This window comes from Haplochromis burtoni, unplaced genomic scaffold (genome assembly GCF_018398535.1).
Source record: "Haplochromis burtoni strain Fernald_Lab_line unplaced genomic scaffold, NCSU_Asbu1 Contig_165, whole genome shotgun sequence".
Classification (NCBI taxonomy): domain Eukaryota; kingdom Metazoa; phylum Chordata; class Actinopteri; order Cichliformes; family Cichlidae; genus Haplochromis; species Haplochromis burtoni.
In genome coordinates, this window is record NW_024582526.1 from 1151142 (window position 1) to 1177120 (window position 25979).

At 40.9% G+C, this 25979-nt stretch overlaps 1 protein-coding gene across 5 annotated transcripts in view; it reads left to right on the forward strand.

Annotated features, from left to right (window-relative positions):
* LOC102295795 (diacylglycerol kinase beta) overlaps positions 1-25979 on the forward strand; it is a 165060-nt gene that overhangs the window by 101056 nt on the left and 38025 nt on the right. For all 5 annotated transcript variants that reach the window (XM_042225277.1, XM_042225278.1, XM_005933423.2 and 2 more), the window contains 2 exons: positions 7685-7749; positions 19712-19802. In XM_042225277.1, coding sequence (XP_042081211.1) covers positions 7685-7749; positions 19712-19802 — 156 coding nt within the window. The remainder of the gene's footprint in view (positions 1-7684; positions 7750-19711; positions 19803-25979) is intronic.

The following is a 25979-nucleotide window of genomic DNA, read 5'->3' on the forward strand; positions in this document are numbered from 1 at the left end:
CTCAGGGATGGTCTAACATGTGGACTCAAAAAGACACATCTAGACAATTTTTAAAGTCTTAAATATGTCTTCATAACACAATTATAGCAGTTGCCAGGTGCAGGGCATAGTCATCGACTAATTAGTCCTCCTTAAAGGACTAATAAAACAGTAGATTTTCACTCGTTCCAAAGAACAGTCTTCCATGATGGTTTGTGCTGAATATCAGGTCATAATGTTATCACGTTAGTGTGGCTCAGTGATGCACAAATTAGCTAACATTAGCGAGCTTGTGTTAGTTAAACCACTGTCTCCCATTCCACTTTTAAATACTGCAGGGACAACAAGTAAGTGTGCAGTCTGAGAGCAGAGTGCTCTATTGGGGTGATACGGTACTGTGAGGTTGGTGTTTCCCCATCCAGGGCGCCACATGACTAATTACTATAGTTATTACTATAGTCTATCAATTCATAAGTGATATAGAAATGTTTAGCTTTCTCTGAATCAAACATGCTAAACTGAGCATTCCAGTACAAGAGTATCATGGCATTTCTCTTTGATATTAAGTTAACAAATATAGGGACTCAAAACATAATAGGGGCACACTGACAATGTATTCCTCTGCCGGGTACTGTGGGCCCCACTGATGTGACATTTTCCATCCACCAGTTTTGTTGTTGTTTGTCACTCTCTATTCCTTTCCTCCTGTTCACCTCACTCATCCCCTAGAAGCTCCTCTTTCCCCCACACACACCATGAGCAAAACTTCAAACGGCAAGATCAAAACAACCTTGATCACATAGGCAACTACAGGCAATGGCAAATGTCACATATTGTTACTGCCAGATTTATCAGGAGGACAGAATGCGTAAAAGTTGTGCTGGTCAGTGATCGCCTGTAGCGGTGGATTCAGGCCAGATTTGGTGACATGGAACAGCCTGTCATGTTTTAAAAAGCTCTGCAGCTACTTTGTGTTGTTGTCTGACCCTGATCCGTATGCTGTCCTACAGACTTTGCTCGTAATAAACCAAAATCAATACAAAAACAAAACTCCCCCATTTGTACACATGTGACAAACAACTCCTTGGGCACAAATTTAAAGAAAAACAACCACTTTGCCCTCATTGAATTCTCACATGTTTATGTGTTTTTGTTGAGTAACCTTGCCATTAAATCAGAATAGGAAGGTTTTTAAGTTATGGTTCCAGTATCAGATTCTCGTGCTCTAAAAGCAGCAGATGCAGCTCTATTTTAAGATGTGAGATTTGCTGATGCATGGAGATCTCAGAACATTGCCCTAGTGTCTGATTGAGGAAGTGCGGTAGCGTCCATTCATGATTTTCAGGGTGACAAGTGAGGAAGCTTGTAATCGCACCTGTCCGCTTGCTTCGTCACAGCCTTCCATTGTCCTTGTTGCACCAAACTGAAACACCTGGACAGGTGGGCAGGATGCCAGCCTATCATCACAGGTGCTTTCACCTGTCAAAATTATGGGATGCACTTTGATCTAAATATATTCCTCCCCAACCCAGTGTGATGGCAAAACATGTAATCCGATTGTTAAGTGATGACGTGACGAATCCTACTTCCAGGCCTAAAGTAGTCTGCGTTTAATATGGCTTTTGTGTTGTTAACATGTTTAATGTTTTGTATTTTCTTCTATTAAACCCAAAAAAGCTCCTAAAACAATCAGGGATCACTGTTGACCTCCCTTGGCTTTTATTACCGCTAATCATTTATTTAAGCTCAGTTTTTAAAACCTTAGGATGTAACTACAGCCCAGCCCATGCAGCAGTATATGAATGACTAACCTCGTATTGTGGATGGATTATCTCAGTTGTTCTCCTGGCTGAAGTTTGGTCCTTTTACAGCATCCTGCCATGCGATTACATTTGTTCCTGACCACCGAGAACACTCACGTTAGCTTTTATCGAGTGGAAAAAAAGTTAGCTTGTTTATATTATGCTAACATAGCTGTGTCGCTAGCGGTCACGTAGCACATCATTATATACCAGCTAGCCCAACTTCAGTAACCCTACAAACGTCACTGCTGTTTAGTTTTCTGTCTTCATTTATGCTGGAAGTGATAACAGAGCTGTACATTTTAATTTGTTTCCAAAACCCCGCAGTCAGGACATGCTATATTGTATTTAGATAGAAGCTAGTGAGCTAACTCCCTGCTAACTTCTAACTCCGTTAAATGTCATAAATTCCGTTTTCATGGATGCCTGGATGTTAAACTCAATTGTTACACCTGGTAGAGCAGAACGCTGATCATTTTATTAAAGATGAAAGACTTTAGACAGTTTTTCAACTCTCAGTAATGCCATAGTGATCGATTGATATATGGACCTGCAGCGGAGTTTAGGTCCAGACACGGCTAGTGACGTCAGACTGAACAACCGGATAGACAGGCCAGTCCACCATGTCCATTTCCCACTTTGCCTCTCTAACCACGTGAAATGGGCATGCATGCAGAAGTTGCCTAACTCCATGCACAAATTGCATGACCAGCAGGGGGCGATGATATATTTAAACCCACAAAGTCGCTAGTGAGCAAAAAATGTGTTAAGTACATTCCAGGGTCCTTAATCACCAGATTCTATTAAGCTTGGATGATTATATGTATATAGATGTAAATGTGTTAAAAATAGTCTGTTTAAAGGCTTTCATGTGATTATTTGCATGTTGGTTTGAAACAAAATACCTCGCTCTTCTGTTACTGCAGATTACCGCAACGTTTTGGGAAGGCGGTGGACCGCTGTGTCTATTACACACTCTGTTGTGACTTTTCGTGTAAAGCTGTACCGTGGAAAGTACAGCTTGACCTTCCAAAACCTACATTTTTGCTAAATTATAAGATGCATGCTCACAATTATTCTCACAGCTTATCTAAGTGATGTTAGTGGATAAGATAAAAATGAGTAAATGACACCCTTAGAAGATGAGGTTAGGATTCTGTGCGGTAGCCTACAATATTGCATGAAATGTCCAAAAACATGGGGCTTTATCATTATTATTATTAGTGAGTGATGAATAATTGGAGGGTTTGGGTTAGTTCTAGTTGTTAACAGTAGTGGTCATGGCCCAATCAAAGGTAAAGACAAATCATTAATTTTGTTGAGCCTGTGGAAAAGCAGCAGTATGACTGTTTCTAACTTCTAATTGGGTGAGCAGTTTAGGTCTTCCACTGCACACCATCTTCACATAATCAAAGGCACAAACTCAGACAATGTAGAAATGTACTACAACTATACTCAGAGAAAGGCAGCAAGCAAAGGACCCCTGCAGGCACGCACACACTCCTTCATGCAAACCCATGTAGATGCATCGTTTTGGTATATTTACTCACTGAGCGTCACCGTATCTGTTGTAAAAGAATTTGCGTTGTTTTTGTTCTTGATCTGTTCTCGCTCTCTCTCTGTCCTTTGGTAAAGGTAACATGTTTAATGTAGCAGTGCATCATTACTGCCACGTTTTGGTCGGTAAAACTGGTCATTACTTCTGTCAGGGACTTTTTTCCACTCATTTGCATCTTCTCTAGCTGCAGGGCATTGAGAGTATTAACTTTTCATTTACATGTGTGTTGTGCTGAACTGTTATTTACAATATTTAAGTGGAAAGACTGCTTTAAATGAGAAGCCTGGCAGCATGAAAATAACATGCAAATAAGCTGTAAAGGGATTATATTTACATGTGAACTAGAGGATGAACATTGTGTCTGAGTAAATACTGCAGATTATTTTTATCTTGCTCTTACTGTAACTCCAACAGTATATATCAAACCAGCGTGTTGTTCTTTTTCTTCTTTTTAACATCAGTGTAGCATCCTCAAGGCTAAATGCTATGTCAATCGAAAGATAGTCAATTATTAAACATCGTATGTATTACTTTAACATCTGTAACGGCGACACATCCTGCTATCCAAACAGTCCCATATAAGGTTTTGTTAATAAAATAAGACGATCCTCAGACTTTAGTGGAGCAGAAGAAGCTCTGGTCAAGCTCAAAGTTCAGATCAGGACTGCTCTGTGTCACAGATCTCATGCAATCAAATCTGTGCGTGTTCTGTGCGTGCTGCGGGTCTCCATGCATGTTTATGGTATTTTTGAGCGTCTGCAGTCTTAGTGCTAATTGAACTTGCCATTGTTGTTATTTATCTGGCTTGTAGAGTTAATATGATGGACGTATTTGAGTTGTTTTAAGAGGTAAAAAGAAACAAAACTGTGTACTTTAACATAAAGCACTATCAGGGGCTCTTGTAACTGTCAGGCTGTGAAAAATGAATCAAAATGAGCAGAGGACAATATCATTTCTTCTTAGTTTCACATGGCAAACATCAATTATGTCTCTGCTGGTGGCTGCTGTTGTTTGTTTGCCTATTTAAAGGGGTCATACTGAGGCTGCTCTTGTGACTGATCAGGGGTTTGGCCCAGAGGTGAGGGGTTAAATACACGGGGCAGGAAGGTGGGGTCCGGTCTAAGACCAGCTTCAGTAAACTTGTGACCCTCAGATCAGTGCTGTAATGTGTCATTAGCCTTAGCTTTATACTCCTCAGTGTCTTTGTGCTCTGTAGACTGAATTACAGCAGGAAATAGGAAGGGTTATTGTGGTAGGTTGGATCAAATTATTGTTTGATCAAAACACTGTCTTCATGCACAGCAATTTCAAGTGGGGAGAAATTGGTATGTAAATAGATGTAAATAACTATTATTATTAATTAATTGCTTCCTATTTAAAATATAGAAAATGAAATGAAAAAAGTAAAGAGAAGAAGTTTAGCTTGCTTGGAAACTTTTGATTAAACTAGCTAGTTTTCTGTTGAATACGGCTCTAACATTGGCCTAGCAAAATGACTCCAAGAATGCATTGATGACTCATCCACAACGGCACAAAAGAACAAAGAGCAACATCTAGACTGCAGATCTCAGATGTCTCAGGTTAGACCAGTATTCATGATTCAGCAATAAGAAGGAGACTGGGCACAAATGGCACCTACAGTGGGGCAAAAAAGTATTTAGTCAGCCACCGATTGTGCAAGTTCCCCCACCTAAAATGATGACAGAGGTCAGTAATTTGCACCAGAGGTACACTTCAACTGTGAGAGACAGAATGTGAAAAAAAATCCATGAATCCACATGGTAGGATTTGTAAAGAATTTATTCGTAAATCAGGGTGGAAAATAAGTATTTGGTCAATAACAAAAATACAACTCAATACTTTGTAACATAACCTTTGTTGGCAATAACAGAGGTCAAACGTTTACTATAGGTCTTTACCAGGTTTGCACACACAGTAGCTGGTATTTTGGCCCATTCCTCCATGCAGATCTTCTCGAGAGCAGTGATGTTTTGGGGCTGTCGCCGAGCAACACGGACTTTCAACTCCCGCCACAGATTTTCTATGGGGTTGAGGTCTGGAGACTGGCTAGGCCACTCCAGGACTTTCAAATGCTTCTTACGGAGCCACTCCTTTGTTGCCCGGGCGGTGTGTTTTGGATCATTGTCATGTTGGAAGACCCAGCCTCGTTTCATCTTCAAAGTTCTCACTGATGGAAGGAGGTTTTGGCTCAAAATCTCACGATACATGGCCCCATTCATTCTGTCCTTAACACGGATCAGTCGTCCTGTCCCCTTGGCAGAAAAACAGCCCCATAGCATGATGTTTCCACCCCCATGCTTCACAGTAGGTATGGTGTTCTTGGGATGCAACTCAGTATTCTTCTTCCTCCAAACACGACGAGTTGAGTTTATACCAAAAAGTTCTACTTTGGTTTCATCTGACCACATGACATTCTCCCAATCCTCTGCTGTATCATCCATGTGCTCTCTGGCAAACTTCAGACGGGCCTGGACATGCACTGGCTTCAGCAGCGGAACACGTCTGGCACTGCGGGATTTGATTCCCTGCCGTTGTAGTGTGTTACTGATGGTGACCTTTGTTACTTTGGTCCCAGCTCTCTGCAGGTCATTCACCAGGTCCCCCCGTGTGGTTCTGGGATCTTTGCTCACCGTTCTCATGATCATTTTGACCCCACGGGATGAGATCTTGCGTGGAGCCCCAGATCGAGGGAGATTATCAGTGGTCTTGTATGTCTTCCATTTTCTGATGATTGCTCCCACAGTTGATTTTTTCACACCAAGCTGCTTGCCTATTGTAGATTCACTCTTCCCAGTCTGGTGCAGGTCTACAATACTTTTCCTGGTGTCCTTCCAAAGCTCTTTGGTCTTGGCCATGGCGGAGTTTGGAGTCTGACTGTTTGAGGCTGTGGACAGGTGTCTTTTATACAGATGATGAGTTCAAACAGGTGCCATTCATACAGGTAACGAGTGGGGGACAGAAAAGCTTCTTACAGAAGACGTTACAGGTCTGTGAGAGCCAGAGATTTTCCTTGTTTGAGGTGACCAAATACTTATTTTCCACCCTGATTTACGAATAAATTCTTTACAAATCCTACCATGTGGATTCATGGATTTTTTTTTCACATTCTGTCTCTCACAGTTGAAGTGTACCTCTGGTGCAAATTACTGACCTCTGTCATCATTTTAAGTGGGGGAACTTGCACAATCGGTGGCTGACTAAATACTTTTTTGACCCACTGTATGGGAGAGTTTAAAGGCAAAAACGGCTGCTGACCACAAAGAATACAAACATTCATCTCACCTTTGCCACAAAAACATCTTGACGATCCCCAAGACTTTGGGGAAAATATTCTGTGGAGTTACAAAAGTTGACATTTCTGGAGCAGTCTGGAGTCTCGTCGCGTCTGGCGGAAACAAACATGGTGATGGTATGGGGCTGCTTTCCTGCTTCAGGATCTGGATGACTTTCCATGACTGATGCAACCATGAAGTCTGCTCTCTACCAGAAAATGCTGAACGAGAAAATCCGAGAATATCGGTTTGTGTTTTTCTGGCTTATTCAGCAGAACTGAAACTGAACTGAACTGAAACAAACCAGCAAATTCTGCTCTGAAACAACAAATTTAAACAGACCTGGCATGACCTCAAACAGACTGTTAATGCTAAAAAACAACAACAACAACAACAACAACAACAACAACAACAACAACAATAACAAAAGAAAAAACAAAACTGAATTTTCAAAATTCTTCAAAGAGGGGTGGGATACAATTTCTCTAGAGCTATATGAAGGACCAGGTAGGTTTAGATCCTTTCCCCTTCATAAATGAAATCATTTAAAAGCTGTATTTTGTATCAGTGTTGTGGCTCGGTGATGTAGTGGTTAACACATTTGCTTGGTAAAGGTTGCTGGATTAATTCCAGCTGGAAATCCCCCTTTGGAGTTGCATCATGGAGGGTATCTGGGGTAAAAAGGCCAAATCAAACATGCAGTTTTTTTGTCAGGTGCAGGTAATTGACATGTATAGGTAAAGCAGTAAATATGCAACTATAATGAAGGTTAAGTTATGAAATCCTTTTATGACATGGTTGTATATTTGGTAGAACAGAGTGGAGTGGGTACAGTAATTGGCTGATGAGTGTAGCGGTACACTCTCCGTCTCAGTTTTTACTGACTGAACCAGTAGTATTTCTGTTCTCATGCCTATTCTAAAAACAAACAATGACTGATGTATGACACCTTTTTTTATGCTGGCACAAAGCTAAGTTTGCATTTGACCTTTATCCAGCTGTAATAACACGTGAGGTTAAATTCACAATGTCTTTTCTGTTTTCTCCTCCAGGATGCCTCAATCGCCCATCGCTTTCATCTGATGCGTGAGAAGCACCCTGAGAAGTTTAACAGCAGGTTAGTGAGATATTTAGTGGGATTTAGCATAATATTTTGCTACTGCAAAAATTAGTTTACCTGCACCCAACCTCATACCATGAATTGATAAAAAAACCCTGATAAATAACGAGTGACCTAGCACTTTAATCTGGAAACCCAGTTTCGTAGTCCATAATTGTCACCGATCGATAACAGACCAAAACCTGCTGCAGAGAGGGGTCGATATATTGGCGGTGTTGGCCTTATTTGAGTTAAAAGGGACTGAGCTAGAAGAGTTGCATAAACTCTGCATAGAGTACTCCAGGATCTATGCTTTTAATTTCTTCATTTTATTTTCTAATGTTTACTCGTTCAAGCACACAACTAATTATGAAATGATCTAGACATCCAGCAGGAGAAATGAGTGAGGGAGACTGTGATGACGTAAATGGGAGTTGAATCATTCTCATGGTAGAGAAGACACCTTTAAAATGGCAGGCCAGGACAACAAGAGCTCAGCTGCCTAATTAATAGTTACATCATCTGGGTGGCCGCCTCAGCCTGATGAGAGAGAGGGAGACGTCAGAAGAGAGAGTCACGATGATCCAGAGTTGATGAAATACCATCGCCTGGTTCAGATGGATGAATTCAATCTCACCACACCAGGAAGACATGTAAATGAGACAAAGTCAGGATTGGAGTCTGAGAGCAGCTTGAGGACGTCATCAGAATTTATATATCAAACTTTTATGCATGTTGAGAAAAAAATTCTTAACCTTAGCCCCATGTGTAAAATTATTGTGGGGCGCACTTTTCTGTTTTCCATAACAATAAGGCACTGTGTAAATATCACAGGTCTCAGCCACACAGACTGTGTGACCATCTCAAAAAAACTACTGTTTTCTTAACATAAGTGTAGCGATGCAAAAGGCCTTCTGACAGGCTCTGTTTGGAATTTTGTAGTATCAACACTACACCAGCATCCACCATCAGACAATTAAATAGCATTACATACAATACAATGCAACTTTATTTGTATAGCACATTTAAAACCAGAGTGCCACTGGATTGTCTGACTTCTCTATCTTAGAACAATTTCTGTTGAGATAAAGAAAATGTTTGTGTTAGTGGCCTTTGTGACCCATTGTAAAGTTTCATCTGGTCAAACACAGAATAAAGAAGACAAACGGTAGACAATTAGAAAAATGAAGTTATTCCCTTGTAAAATACCCTCTGCCTCAAACTATAGGCTACTCACAAATTTGATCTATCTCTTTTTAAACATAGACTGTATATAAAAGATGGACATAGCCCCCATAACATCAACTCTGCATTTTGAAGTCTCAGTTGTGTCATTGCTGCTGCCATCCTTGTTTTTGGGGGCCACAGTGCTAATTTATCAGCTAACACTTGAAATCTTGATTCACAAGCTGTATACATAAACTCTGTGGACACATTTACAGTCGCTGGTAGGGATGGGTATCGAAAACCGGTTCTTGTTGAGAACCGGTTCCCACTGTTTCAATTCCTTGGAATTGTTTGCCATTTTTGCAAACGATTCCCTTATCGATTCCAGTCGCCCCGAATGACGTCACCACATTGCGGAGCGTCATTTACCTGGCAGGAAACATCAAACCTTGAGGAAGACAGCAGGAGAAAATCACACCTGAAAGCTGCTCCTGTAAACTAAGAATGAAAACTTGGGCAGCATGTGGTCACTAACACTGGACAGAAGATTGGTTGCCTGGTCTCCATTTCTAATGCAACATTCAGGATCCACGTAAACGACTTAAAAGCATGGATCTATCCTGCTTCGTATCAATAGTCCAGGCTGCAGTTGGTGGTGTAATAGTATGTGAGATATCTTCTCTGCACACTTTGGAAACTTTAGTAGCAAGTGAGCATTGTTTAAACTCCACATTGTTTAAACACACCCTGACTGACTTTATCTTACTGATGTTGTCGTCTATCCCTTTACGACCAATCTTCTGATGGTTGCTGTCAGCTAGATTACATTTCATTGCATCAGGTTATAAATGTAATAAATTTTTGATGCTATGAAGTTGATCTTTTTTAAAACTGTGGGGACTGACTTGCTTTTATAGCCAGGCCCGTGTGGCCATTAGAGGAACTCTAGTTTTTGGTACCTCGCATTGGCTTCATTTTTTAGCCCTGGAGGTTGATTGGGCTCATTGTGATATCATGGAATTAAACATAAACCGAATGCCACTTTAGGAACATTTTGCATTTAAGCTTTATATCCGTGGCAATTGAAATTGCACACACAAAAGAGTTCATGGACCCACGAAAAGCAAAAAAATGTTTGAAAAGCTGCTTCCTTTTCAGTCCAGCACCCTTTACTACACTTGTGAAGCAATCGTTCAGAAGAACAGTCAAACAGCAGCAGACTGCATCAGCCTCTGTAGACATAAACTGCTGCCCTGAGGGGAATGACTGTTGATGAAATCCTGCTTTGCTTGTTGTCTTTACTGTAGCCTGATGTGTATGAATGTGAGAACGTTCTCAAGTTTCTCAAAGCAAATTATGCAAAGTGTCCCCAGTGTGGCTGCATGCAGATCTGCACCTATCGTTTGCTTAAAAGCCGTTCTTTGTTTACTGTTGACCATGTGTGATTGTGCTAAAGTGTGCCGAAAAGCACAATCCCTGAACGCGCTGCTGTGAAGGTTTGAAATCACAAGTTAATTAGAGAGTAAAAGCGGCCATCCTTTGTTGCAATGTGCAGTTGTACTTTGAATACTCAGTTCAGTGTAGGAGCTTGTTTTGAATGCCTCTCAGTCACTTGGGAACCAGGCTCTGTGTTTCATGTTGTTTGCATGATGGCAACAACATGTATTCCACTGGTTCACTCCACAGCTAATTAGCTGACATACTGTGGAAAATGAAAAAAAATAGAGGAGCGGAGAGAGTATGAAGGGGTACTAGAGAGATGGCTTGTTTACTCTTTGAAATTCAATAATTAATGCTGAAGTTTCCATCCTTGGTCCCATATCTGTTTCCAGCATCATAAAAGAAAGATACCGCCGTTCTCAGTGGACCCTCTCTTTGATCCATTAGGCAGACTTAGAAGATATAAAGCATTTATGTGGACAGCAGGACATATTTAGCCCACATAAACCCAGAGGTTAAACACAGTAACCTTTAAAGCTCTTTGCTTTTCTACAAAATCTTCTTGGATGTTGCTTTTGACTGTCTCCATTGCTCTGAGAGCCTCTTGTGGCAAAGATCAAACTGTAGCTCCAAGCGAGAGTGCCGTGACGCTCCGACAGCCTACTGTACAATATTTACAGTAAGCCTGGTGCTGGAGGTTATTGTTCTTCTGTGAATTTCCTTTTTCAGTACTGCAGCAGAGCACAAGACAGTTGATGGACAGCTGCAACTGTTCTATTGTTGCGTGACTGAAGTTTTGGCAGGGTAAACACCCCTCCATGTTTACAGCAGTTAAAACTGAAAGGAGTCAATGTTGAGACCCAGCTATTTCTTTCTCTGTGGGTAAGCGCATGATAAAATCACCTTTGACCTGGCGAGAGAGGCCCATAGCCACATGTAGCACTTAGCTCAGTGCTTCATTGTACTTCCTGTCAGTCACAATCCCACATTGTCTGCATGTGTTTCTCTCACACACTTGCACCACAAACCATCCCCCACTATCTCAGGCCTACTGGGACAAGGGGGATGTGTGATTCCTGACACCTCAGCATCTGATGGTCACAGTAGCCAGACCTCCAGGAGCCTGAAGCCCAGGTGCGAATCATTTCCCATGCTGTGGACAATGCAGTCTTTGTGTGTGTGCAAAAATGTGTGTTATCCATTCTGGAACATTTTCAGGGAGGAGAGGAAATAATATGATTAGAAAGTGATTTTTTTTAAAATACTTAAGCAGTATAAATCATCTATCCTAACTGCTCTTACTCAGGCCATGTCCACACTGTTACATTTTCATTTGAAAACGCATCCTTTTCTCTCCGTTTTGGCCTCCCGTCCACACTGAGACGGCGTGTTCGCTCAAGGAACACGGAGCGTTGTGAAAACACTCTCCAAAGCGGATACATTTGAAAGCGACGTTTTCGCGTCGCAGTGTGGACTGCGAACCCGGAGCATTTTCGAAAACAATGAAACATTTTATCATGGGATTCAGTCATGTGACCAATTAAACTAAGAGAGTGGAGGGCATTATACAGCAGTTGTTTTGTTTGCTCTCAGTTCTGACAGCCCTATTAACGATTAATATCAGTTTGTACATGCTCCAGATAGCTTTTCTTCAAATTCTTTAATTCTCACTCGCTTTTGCAACTTTGTACTTTTGTGTTACTCGCAGCAACAACTCCAACTCATTGTTAGTCCATTTAAAAAAAGTTTTCCTCAACATTTTGTCGCGATGTTTCAAAGAGTCGGAAAGTGAATAAACGGCAGACGAAAGTGAGGCAGGTCGAATCGTCTTGTGTTTCACGCATTTGCAGTACTGGAACGTAAGCGTTCAATGTAAATGAACGAGTCTGTGAAAACGAATGAAAACGATAGTGTGGACGCGGAGCGTTTTCAGACGTATACGCCGTTTTCATATTTATTCGTGTGGACCCCTCAGATCAGTTATATGTGTGCTCCCCTTTTGTGACTAAGGCAGACTTGTTCAGAGCTGATTTTGAACTGGTTCCATAAAAAGCAGTGGTAAATTTGCAGCAAATCTAGAGTTTTAGTCATTGTCTTTTGAATAAATTGTCATTTAGTTCTAGTCATAATCCAAATGTTTAAAATTTTGCTCGACAAAATATTGTAAGATTATAGCCAGAGATGGGCAGTAACGCGTTACTGTAATCCGATTACTTTTTTCAAGTAACGAGTAAAGTAAGGGATTACTATTGCAAAAACGGTAATTAGATTACCGTTACTTTCCCGTAGGAACGCTGCGTTACTGCGTTACTAAAACCGTGATTTTTTTTGCGAGAATGTCTCATGACAGTGACGTAAGCAAGTGCGACGTTTGTGACAACAGCTGTGTGCAGATCAACAGTGGATCATATATCGAGTAGTGGAGAGAGTATGAGCGTGCAGAGTTTAAAGCGTGGAAGTACTGACCTTACTCTAAGTTTGATTCCATATAAAGTGACAAAAACATTAGTGTCCATTGTGCATGGGAAGAAAACTTCTTTTTACAGCGGAAAGGACCCCTAAACTTCCGAGCAAGCACCGAGTGCACTACCACGTAATGGGAAATTCACAGAGAAACTGCCGTATCCTTCCACTGACCGCTGCGGCACACCTGCACCAGGGTAAACCTCCGCCTACCCAGCTCCTGCTTTACAGGTGAAAATAGAGCAAAAGGACCGCTGAGTCTTTGACTTTATTTATTTTCTGCTGTGTTTTACTTGCATCTATTTGAAAGAGTGAGTGTAAACACACACAAAAAAAATTATGTGCTGGAATGTGCAGAAAATAGGTTTAAATATTAAACAAATTTCTTCCAGTCAGTGAATGTTGCATATAATTACATTTTTGCTTGATGCATAAAGTTAAAAGATTAAAACTAATAAAACAAGTTTTAAAAAGGGATTACATTTTGTATGATGGATTATGCAGAAAAAGTAGAATTGGGCTGACAGATCTATCACTTTATCACCTCTTCAGGTTGTAAATCGTGTTTTTAAAAAGTAACTAAGTAACTAAGTAATTAATTACTTTTGAAAATAAGTAATCAGTAAAGTAACGGGATTACTTTTTTGGGGAAGTAATCAGTAATTAGTTACTGATTACTTTTTTCAAGTAACTTGACCAACACTGATTATAACAGAGAAAAGCTAAAGCTGATTCAGTTGCCTGATCAGAATCGGTGTCAGTTGAAGGGTGGCTGAAACAGGGAGAAAAGGCTGAAGCATGCCAAATTATTATAGGCATGGCAGAAATTTCACATTTTCGGTTTAAACTGTTGTCAGTGTGCACAGATGAGGCCGGCAGAGAGGTACAACAGTGAATGTCTGCAGCCTGTAAAGCATGGTGAAGGCTCTGTCATCATGTCATGGTTTAGGGCTGCAGTCAGCTGTGTTGGAGATCCTGTCAAACTGATGGAATTATGAATGCAGACAAGTACAGACATCTTGAAATATATCTGAATGGAAAAGACTTTCAGCATGATAAGAAACTCTCAGTCGCAGTCATACCTGAATAGAAAAACACAAATGGAACACTATCAGTGATGGATTACTCTGCCCAGAGCCCAGACGTCAACGTTTTTGAAATAGCGCAGATTCATCTTGACAGTGAAGAAAAATAAGAACTTTAGAATATCCTTCAAGCAGCCTGGAGAACTATTTCTGTGTACTATTTAGTGAATTACAAGAAAGCATGCCAACAAGATTTCAGGCTAAGTCAAAGAATAAATGTGGTCCTACTAGATATTGACTCGCAAGCCCGATAGAACTGCAGAAACTGTTTTTGCCTGGCTTGGCATTGATTTACGCAGGTGCACAGCTGGCATCAGTAAATTTTGGGAATGTTTTGCTCCAGTGACACCTTTAAAAAGGGGGAAAAATCACTGATTTGATGTGACATAGTTAATGTCATAAAGTTCAATTAACATTCCTTTAACAAAAAGTATTAGTATTAAGAGTTATGTCATGGTTCAGGCTTTATTATGTGAGGCATTAGCCCTGGGGGGCTGAGGGCTTTTTGAAATGAAAGTCTGCATGAGACGGAGGATCTCATACAGAAATCCCCCCCACCCCCCCACCCCACCCCCCACTCCCGCCTCTGATGATGAGAAGATCACAAAGGTTGTGCGCTTTACCAGTTTGAACATCTGGCCAGTGTAGATCCAGAAAGGAAATCTCAGGGATTAGTATAAATCATCTTTCTTTCAAAACCACTGTATAGTTGGTATTAGCTGACTGTCATTATGGCCTCTTTGAATAATACCAGCTCAGCAGTTAATGTTATGTTTTATTCTTATTGGGAAAAAAGCCTCAGAATTACCTCACAGTTTGAGATGAAACAATAGTATCTAAATTATATACATTATTATAACCATGTTAAGCATTATGACCACCAGTAAATTATGAATATATTTAATGTGCAAACGTGCACATTAATATACAGAAACTGGACTAGGGAAAGCTTGCATATGTTTCTGATGTATTTTAGAAAGAGTGTCATTATTAGCTGCACTTTAGTCAAAAAAAGCATACTACTTCACCAATTCTCCTCATTTTCAGCTTCATGTATTTATTTTTGGACCGCACTGGAGTAGCTTTGCATGATTCACAGTTCAAAATATACGACGGGAAATAAGGAAAAGCAGAAAGGATCCCTTTCAGCTGCTGAGCAACACTTTGATTTATCCTTTCAATTCAGAATGATGTTATCATCTCTAATAAGCTCCCATCTGTCCTGTTTCTTCCAAATTACCAACCTTTTATGCGCCACTTGTGAATTTTGAATTATTTTGAGTTATTATTACACTCTCCCCTCTTTTTTTCCCCTGGTTCAGAGGGAAAATCCACTCTCTTCCTGTTGTGCAGACAAGGATATACATGTACGCAAGCAAAGGTTCACAACACACTGGGGAAGTTTTTCTCTTTTTAAAAACCACATCGATACAAATGTTCACTGATATGATCTTTTTCCACCTTCTCTTTTCACTATATTAAATTAACTTCAGTGATAGTAAGAGTCCTTTTAGTAACGGTGTGTTTTATAATACAACACAAGACATTCTTCTAAGTCTAAATAATACTGTTGCTATGTTATGGTGAGTAGTTTACATGCACTTGTTGTAATATCTGGATTTTAATGATTTTTTTTTAGGTTGGAATGACTGTACAGAATACGTTTTTATTGAGTGCACTAGTTTGAATTTATTTTTGACTTTCTCTAATCCACATAGGTTTAAAAGTATGTAGACTCAAACAGATAGATACACTCACTTAAATCATTTAATAAGTGGTGCTGAGGGTTCTCAGTGTCTTTTAATTTGATGAGGCCAAGACCTGTTAACCTCTTGTTAGTGATCATGATTGGCTACAACTGGTAGTTTCAGTTTCTGTTTGAGAGCACCACTTAGATTGAGCAACAGTCTGAACAACCGGAAAGTCCAAGTGGAAATCTAAGAAGGAGAACACAAGTTGGAGACATTTCTAAACAGTTGCAGATTCCAACAGTATAAGTTCATCATTAATTGTATGTAAGTACAAGTTATTCGAATGTGTCATCACCTGACCACGGTCTGGAAGAAGATGCAAACTGTCACTCTCTGATGAAAAGAAATACGTTTCTAAGGTTATTAAAGATGTGTATTGTACAATCAATGCACTGTTGGAAAAGAACGGTTCAAAGAAATGATGAGAAACATGACAAGTTACTTTTTGCATAATACTCAGTATTTTGCACATTTCCATTGCACTGTCCTGTGTCTGTATCGTCCTGTTCTGTCTAGTGTTGCACTGTCTTGTCTTGTTTTGGGGTTTTTTGCATTTTTTGCACATTGCACTTTACGTAGTCCTATGTTTGTCTGTTATATGTCATATGTAGCACCAGGGTCTCAGAGGAACGTTGTCTCGTTTCACACTGTACATGGTTGAAATGACAATAAAAGCCACTTGACTTGACATTCATGTCCATGATGAGTGTAAGTGTATATCTCACCCAAAATATACCTATTTTCTTACCTGATATGCTTGTATATGTAGCTATAATTAGCTCTCTTCATAAGCTGCTTTGTCGAGCTAAAAGAATGGGTCAATGAAGCTTTAGGTCACCGATCGCCTGATTGGATTATCAGAGATCAGATATCAGCAACTTCTTACCAGCTGTCTAAAAACACTGCAGCCAGCATTGTGTTAGCCTTCAGTTCTTTACTTTATCAAGCTCGAGTATTGTCTTTCCATTGTTTTGCATTTTCTCTGTTCAGACATGTACAATGATAATAAAGGGCTATTCTATTCTATTTTTCACACTGTTTAAGACCAACAGCGTGTAATTTCTGCTTGCAGAAAACCAATTTAGTATATAGATACTCCATTTTATATAGAAATTGGAGTATCTATATGTCTGTATACCACTGACTGCACTGTGCTTTGTCTGCACTGATTTTCAAAGTCAGGACACATTCTCTGCTAATTAGTTTTACTCCCTGACCTCGTATCCTTCTGATTTCACAACCGGTATGAGAGAGGAGGAGGGATTGAAAAGACGTGGTGGGGTCATAAAGTCATTTTTCATATTAGTGATTTAAAGAGATGCTTATCTGACAGAAAGGGCAAGAAACTCCAAGGCACAGTATACTGGTGAGGGTTTTGGAGCCCCCGAGCAGTACTGAAGTAGTGAAGCACCTGAACTGTGTTTTCATAACAGCACAGTTTCACCTTGTACCTTACTACACCACCAATCTCTGTTCGCCACACTCTCTTTGAATCTTTTGGTTTCTCTGAAGGAGATGTGTCATCTTAAAAACCAGACAGTACTTGTTAAAGTTGAATAGAATTAATAAGTACTTCTCTTTTTTGGAAGTACGCTGTGAAAGCCAACTGAGGGCTCAGCACACGCTGAACTGGAGACTAATAATGAGAGATTAAAGTGTTAGACTTTTTAGACTATTTACGATCCCCTTTGTTGTAGTTTTGCATTAGGTTTAGTGCAGAAACATGGGAATAATGGTGGAAAGGCTTAAGGAAGTAGTCTGCCTCCCTGTTGCACTCGCTGTCCATAAGGGGGGAGGGGGACATGAGTTAATTGCATTTTTTTACAGGCTGTCTCAAGTGGAAGCAGCTTAATGAGGTTAGGCAGCTCGCCTCGTTGAGAATCACAACTGTTCCTAATTGTGATCTCAAATATGCTCATAATCCCCTGATTTGACAGCAGCAGAGGTTTCTGGGGAGGAATTAAGGTGAAAGAGAAAGAGCGAGACACAGAAAGACAATTAGCAGCAAGAAAAACATGTGAACAAGTGTATCAGCTGAAGACAATCGTGCTACCTTTTAAAGAACATGAAGAGTAATTACAGATTTTAATGCTGTGTCTGAAGTCTGTTCAGTATTGTTCTGTCTCTTATTTTGCTCTGTTAAATTTTGAGACTTTTCTAAAGAGCTTCTGCTTGAAATGTCCTATTTTGTTGGGCTAGGATTGCACCTAACCTTGGTGCTGTCATACCTCCATTATACAACGCTGTTGCATCAATAACTATGTTATTAGTATAAGCAATATTTCCACATACCAGTGTACCTACTGTGATTTCATTAAACATGCACCACTTTTAGTGATTGCATAAATATGCAGGGTCATCCTTTATCTTCCATCTATGTTAAAGCTAGAAGCTCTAGGAACCCCTTGTTTAGTACTTCACGCGTCGTGATCGTGACAAGTCATGACCAGTGATAGGCCCCAATCCTTAACAGTATCCCCACTTTTTTTTGGCGGGGGGGATTGTGTTTGTCAGAATTATTATTTTTTGTTGCTCACCTGAGTATGAAGAACAATTTAAAAAGAACAAAATGACGTATTCTAATGGCGTAGGTTTAGTGTCAACACAGATGACTGGTTGCTGATTTAGACTCCTGCCATGAATCTCAGCTGAGCTAAAATATAACTTGTGTGTGTGTTTGATGCTGTTGCCAGCATTTATGCTTGTGGTGGTATCCCGGTGTATATGTTTTATATACAGTACCAGCCATGATAGAAACAAATAAAATGCTGAGACTTTTCCCTTCTCGGGTCTCTACTCTTTGTTGCTGTCAATTTCTTTATTTTTATTTCAGAGGCAACCATAGTTGTTCCATCTCTTTGCAAAGTCCCTCAGGTCAACTCCAATAGTTTTGACAATCTCCCTGCAGGAATTTGCTGGCATCTGTGAATCCTTATATTATATATTCTTCTGTCACTAATCCATTGAAAAACTGCAGAGACAAAGTATCTACAAATGTACAGGAGTAATCAACAGTACTAAACAGGCCAATCGTAATAGTTGTGGGCTGTGTCGACACAATGTGTAGTTACATTTCTAGGGAAGTGCATGTTAGGTAACAGTATAGGGTTTCAGGGGGGTTGGGGTTTAGCACAGACCTATGTTGTAGATTTAACTCAGTAGTATAAATACACTGTTAGAACTCACAGGGTTGAAAGTTCTTCAGACTATTTAGTGCCGTAATACTGTGGATCGTCTACAGCATGTATGAAGAAGATCCACACTGCCCAGTGATCACGAAGGCAACTAACTTCTTGCTACCTTTAATTTCACGGTATGTTAAGCAAGGTGAACCAGACTCGCCTGTACAGCACACCTTGTAACCAGATCATATTAAACCCCCAGAGGAAATAATGAATGAAATTAGGATGTTTTTGCCTGTGGACCAGTGAAGGGCACTTTAGGTCATCTTTCCAGACTGATCAAGCAGATATTTCACCTTGACTGAAAACCGTATCATTCAGCCACTATCCAGTCACAGAACAGCAATGAATGACACGAAGATATGAACATAAATAAATCCATCAGGTCACCTCTGACAAATCCGTCTGCAGGGCAGAAATGAACCTTTGCTCAGTCAGGCCCAGTCAGGTTTGCTTTGAATGTTGTGAATCACAGTAATGGTTGCCCTGATACTATAGCCACCACCAGCAATGTTTCACCCCATGTCCCCTCCGGAGGCAACGCTCACGTTGCAGCTCACAGGATGGTTTCGATGAGAACAGCAGAACGCCTGTTTGACAGATGGCGGGGTCAACTTTCTGTGCATTAAATGCTGCCAATGCTACTGTCCCCATTCTAGCTTCAGGGTGCATTGATGGAGTTTTGAACTCTAAGGTCACATGACCACAAGCTGTCCTGAACTGTCAGAAAATGTGAGATGACTCAAGGCAGCAGACAGCTTCAATATGTGTCCACTGCACCCGAACAAATCGTGCTGTAGGCTCAAAACACAGTACTTATGAAGTGGGAGTATTATCTGATATGTTTGCCAAAAGAAAATGTCTGTCCTCTGTGTCCCCTCTGACTCCTCAGAATGAAGAACAAGCTGTGGTACTTTGAGTTTGGCACCACTGAGACCATTTCAGCCACCTGCAAGAAACTAAACGAATGCATAGAAGTGGAGGTGAGTCACAGTCTTATCAAAGCTGCTGTCTCTGATGCAGAATTGATGAGTAATGGCTGAAAGTGACTGGCTGGTTAGATGACAAAAACACTGGAATATTGTTTTTAAATACTGAAGACATGCTATATTTGATGCATCAAAAAAGATAAATATGAAACATCCTGTTACAATAGATACCAACAACTTTGGCTTTCTGTGGAACTCTTTATAGAGCTGATACTTAATGTTTTTCCAAAAAAGAAAAAAGTGTGTCAGAAGTTTACAACAAAGTAGTTTGCTCGTATTAATGAGGCAGGCTATTCATAGCACATCATCAGATTAATGCTCCATAAAGTCACTGATTGCCTCATTCTGTCATACAGCGCTGAATAATCTGTCACCTGGGTGCTTAAAGCACAGCAAGACTCTGAGAAAACACATGAGAAACATACCTTATCAGAAGGCACTGACGAGAAATGGAAACGGGCTCTGTAGCCCACAAGGTTCACATTCCACTGCCTCCCTCCACAACTCAAAAACACCTCGTGTTTACATCATGTTATGAGATATTGAGATCAAAAGTCATTCCACTATCTACAGTATTGTGCTAAATGTTTGAGCCACCCCTCATTTCTTTATATTTTGCTTCCTAGACTTTCTTGTAATTTTTTAAGTGGTCTTGAGCAAATTTCAAATTTCTCTGGGGTTTCTAGAGGTCTTTCAGAAGTGTTTCTTTTGACATTGACTGTTTTGTCACTCATTTTCTTTTCTTGTACCTGATTTTTTTGTTTGTTTGATCATTTGTTAAGGCTTTTAACACTGACCTAAGAATCATTCAACAATAGAAAGACACATAACTCAAAGAATAACTTAGCACATTTGTTCCCAATTCTTTAGTTCAATCTTTGAAAAATATGAAAGGTAACAGTTTAATAGGCATAAAATAGTTTTAATTTTTATGCACCAAGAAGGTGAGTCCCAAATAGCTATTAGCCTATCTCAACATAGTGTGTACTGTGTCCTTAAACAATTTGAGGAAACCGGACAAGTGGAGGCCGAAAGAAATGTCACGCTTAAAAAATTACAGCAGATGAACTGAAATATGAAAGTTATGTCCTTAAGCAACACCAAAAGAAAAACCCGACAGCCGACCCGAGAAATGCATCTAGGCCTTCAGGTGATCCATCTACTGTTCACTGAAGTTTCATCAGAAAAGTGTCTCAGTGGAAAGTTGACTGATCACCAAGCCATTCTTAAGGAAGTGAAACAGGAACAAAAGTCTGAGGAGTGAAGATCATCAATATATAAGGAGGAAGTCAGGGGAGAGTTGTAACAGCAGTTTTGTCCCAATTCATAGGCCGAATCCTTCGGAGGACCCGGCCTTCGCAGTCTTCATGGGTCAGGTCCCTTGAAGACCGAGAAGGCCGGAAGTGCAAAGCTGTGAAATGGGACAGTCTAGCCTTCAGATTTGTGTCGCCACTGTCTCGGTGGAGTTTAATAAACTCAGCCGTCTGCTCCTTGCTATCTAAAATATAACAGGACACTGGAGTAAATTCTCGACCATCTCACACTTCTGTTTAATCAGTTTTCAGTTTGATATTCATTCAGCTGTGTGAAAACTATAACTTTAATCTCAGTCAAACCGATTTACTTAGGAATAAATAAAACATTGAAAAAAGCCAAACAGTAACATTTTTAAGTTATCTAAGTGACGTATATATCATGTTTAACCTGAGTAGTGAAAGACAGCACGGGGTCTGAAAATGATGTGCCGAGAGTTCACTATTCTCGCTGGCTCTAATGAGCCTTGACCACCCGGTTAGCTATCGAGCTATCGGTAACAGACATCAAAGCACTTTTGCAAATATGTGATGTCTTAATAAAACGAGCAGATATTTGAAAATATATGAAAAGTTTATTTTGTGACCCAAAAAGAGTAATAAGAGTAATACTAAAACCAACTAGCTGCCGCCATTGTTGGAAACTGGAATTGGCTGGGCCGCGCTATGAATTCTGGGATAGGTTGGTCCACGAAGGATATACCCGACCCATCCTTCAAATTCTGGGAAATGAAGGACACATTTGTCGGCTGCATTTGGAGCAGCCTTCGAATTGGGACATCCTTCATCGCCTGGCTGTGACGTGATCGGCCTTCAAATGCAGCCTCCGAAGGATGCGGCCTATGAATTGGGACATAGCTAGCGAGTGTCTACAGCTATCTGTAAAACACTGTCACAGTCCTGGGTCAGTAACCAAATGTTTTGATTTGTTTTATTATTATTATTAATCTGTGATTTCATCATGGTTTCTGTTTTGTATTTCCAACGCTCTAGTCCTTCTTTGCTCTCTTAATTCCAGTTCTTAGGTTTCGTTCTGGTGCCCCCATGTTTAGTGTAGGTTTAGTTATGTCTTCGTGTTTGCCTTCTTGTTCCCCAGTCAGTCGTGTCTCATGTCGCTCATGTCCCTGTACTCAGCGTTCCCTCTGTTCAGTGTCTAGTCTGGGTCTCTGGTCTGTTATGTACTTCCTGTTTTATTTTGACAGTCCTGCTCTGTGTTCAGCCTCTGTTCCCCGTCTCGTCTGTGTAATTAGTACCAGCTGTGTTTCCCTTCTGTCTCCTGTTTCATGTATTTTAGTCCTCTGTCATCCCCTGCTCGTCGTCGCATCTTTGTCTTGTGTTTCTCTCGTCATGTTTTGAGCCTGTGTTTCCTAGTGTCCAGTTTAGTTTAGGTTTAGGAACAAAATGTCATTGATGCAATTGTAGCATCCACTGCTATGAGCTGCCCTTTGGTGTTTCAGCTGATTGTGCACCTCTCAGTTTTTCAGTGGCTGGGTTAAAGATAGTTGTCCAGGTTTTTCCACTGTTTCAGTGATATATTGCTGCAGAACCTAAGAAATTGAAAGCTTATAAAAAGGAAATGCTGCAAAAACTTGAAAACATTTAGTAGTGGTATAAATGGTGACGGGGCTGTGGCAATATCACAGTTGGATCGCAACACAACCAATGTGATGACAATGAATTTGCCTTTGACATTTAAATTGGTAGATGTGGTGGGCAAATTCAGGAACATTTAGCAATAATTAAAGGAATTCATTCCAGTAGAACAACAAATGAGAGTAGTTGAGACTGCTGGTACCCTGATGAGATTATTACACAATAACAAATGATACAGGTCACCCTGACCTCAAGGCAATACATTTCTAGTGAAAACGTAATCAGTTAAATGAATCTCAAATCTTGTAACTTGTAACAGTAACTGCAGTACTACATGTTCTTTTAAAAGTCAAATATATCTCCTCTCTCAGTGTTTGTTAGAATTTCCTATAGCTGTGGTCCTAGCTGGATATCAAGCTGTTATTTAATCAAACATTCAAGCCAACTGAGAAACAAATAAACCTGAGCTGTTAGATGTCGTGACTTTTTTCATGTAAGCGTAATATGACTTTTTATATACCCCCTGCTCCTGTTTAAAAGCAGAATTATTCAGCACAGTTGCACATCGAGGACTTCAAAACATAATCAAGTCTGTGGGTAGTTTGATGAAAAAACCCAAACAATAGATTTGTTTAACACATTCAAAGCTTGTTCTTGTACCGTAGCCTCTCCGAAATGATCACATAATATATTCTTCTCCTTAGCCTTCAGCAGCCAGCGCTCAAAGTGCTTCCTGAGATTGTCTGTGCAAGTTACAAAGCAGGCCTTTCATGTAAACACACAGTAGAAGCTTCTCACATGTGAGCATTCCCTCAGGGTAGAGTAAACAGCAGACACATGTACAGGCAGGGAGAGTCAAAGGCAAGAATGGACAGATAAAGCCACATTTCACAGGTGTGCATGTGGAACCAGGACACCCTAGGCCACAAGTCGATGATCAGTTTAGTGATCATGTATTCACCTCTGCAGCTATATCTTCTAGACACACATGTGAATAGAGGTGCTGAGCTTTCAACTGATGACCAACTGGTGGTAAGTTGGATGAGGTGGCAGGGGAGGATGCTGGATTAACCTGGGGCACGTAAATGTATAGTGAAAGTGCGCTGGGGACAACTGGCAGAGCCACCCGTCCACAAAGTGAAAAATGGCTCAGACAGTGGCTGAAGCAAAAACACAGGTGTGGGAGGAATTCGGGGAGGCCATGGAAAAAGACTTTCGGACTCCCTTGAAGAGACTCTGGAAAACTGTTAGAATTCAGGAGGGGAAAGTGGTGCTCTACCTGAACTGTGTATAGTGTGGGTGGAGCGCTGCTCACTTTGACTGAAGATGTCAGGCGATGGAAGGAAAACTTCGAGGACTTTCTTAATCCCAGTAATACATCTTCCATAGAGGATGCAGAGTCTGGGGATGAGGGGGACAACTCGCCGATTACCTTTGGCAAGGTCACTGAAGTAGTTAAAACTTGGTGGTAGGGCCCCTGGGGTAGATGAAGTTCACCCTGAGTTCCTGAAGGCTCTGGATGTTGCAGGGTTTCTTGGTTGACAAGTCTCTATAATTTTGATTGGAGATCATGGATGGTACCTCTGGATTGGCAGACTGAGGTGGTGGTTCCCATCTTTTAGAAGGGGTACCGGAGGATGTGCTCAAACTATAGGGGCATCACGCTCCTCAGCCTCCCCGGGAATGTCTATGTCAGGATGCTGTTCGTTAATCAAACCTCAGATACAGGAGGAACAATGCGGTTATCGTCCCGGTCGTAGAACCCTGGACCAGCTCTTCATCCTCTCAAAGATACTAAAGGGTGCATGGGAGTTTACCCAACCAGCGTTATGTGAACTTGACGAACGCATTTGACCGTGTCCCGCGGGCTGCTCTGTAGGAGGTAATAATAATAATAATAATAAATTTTATTTATGAGCGCCTTTCAAGTCACCCAAGGACACTTTACAATACGATAAAACACTTAGTACAACAATGGCAGAATAAGAACAATAAAATAAAAGCACAAGATAAAATGAACAAACAGTGGATTCACAGTGAATATGCAGATTTGAACAGATGAGTTTTGAGTTGGGATTTAAACTGGGGGAGAGAACCAGCATAACTTCTACTAGACCCCTGAGGGTGTGCTGTGGTATTTGGCACCAGAATGTTTGCAACATGTCATTTCAAGTCCTATAAGTTGCAAAGTAGGGCCTACAATGATCAGACTTGTTAGTTTGTTTCTCAAAGACAGGGATGTTCCCATTGTTGGAGTTCCCAAATGATACTTATTATGGTTGCATGTAACAAACTGCAATGCAGTGTGTATTCTGACATCTTTTTATCAGAACCGTCATTACATTTATCAGCAATTTGAGTTAAAGTAGCAAATCTGTTGAATGGGACCACATGGAGCGTCATTTACCTGGCAGGAAACACGGCGCCTAAGCGGCTCAAACGCTCAAAAGTTTGATTATACTTTATGAGAACCGATGACAACAGGGCAACTTGCAAAGTAGATATTTCATTTAAGGGAGGAAACACTACGAATATGCAAAAGCATTTGCTCACAAAACACGCGATGACACGCGTTTTTAATTCCGCTCCGGACTCGTGACTCTCAACCCAGCAGCAGCGCTAACGTTTGCACGTCCTCTCCCGTTAATGCGGCAGGTAAATAATCAACTAACAGTGCATATTATGTTAGCGCAATCTGCCTTATTACAAGACCTGCCATTACTGTACATGTAGGTGACCATGATGAGAGAGACAGACAGAGTCTGGCTGGCGCTCGCTGGCAGTTCTCGCTGCAGTCTACCGGTAGCGTCTCCTTTCAGGCCAGGATAGACGAATGTCACCGAGCAGTGTCTAAGTTTGTGGTCAAAGGCTTGCACCCAGCAGATTCTTTAGCTGAGAAAAGTCATCAGGTTGTTGCCAGGTTTCAGTTAAGCAGAAAAAGTCAAACTTACGGTCAGATAGGAGGTCTTGGATGAGAGGTCCCTTACTTGTCAATGAACGAATGTTTAGAAGACCGAAGTTGAGTGGAGTATCTTCTTTTTTGCTAATCGCGGTGGGCGCCCTGGGCAGGTGGGCTAGAGATCGATGGTTGACAGCCCGATCAGGGTTCCTGCGAGGGCAGCGAGTAGCAGACCAGAACGATTTAGTTCCATTGGAGTTATGGAAAATCCTGCGGGACCCGCGATGGATGTATCTCCGGCGAGGCTGGAAAGTGATGCCCGGGTGGTAGTGGAGCTCCGCCGGCGACGGGAGCGGCTGTATAGCG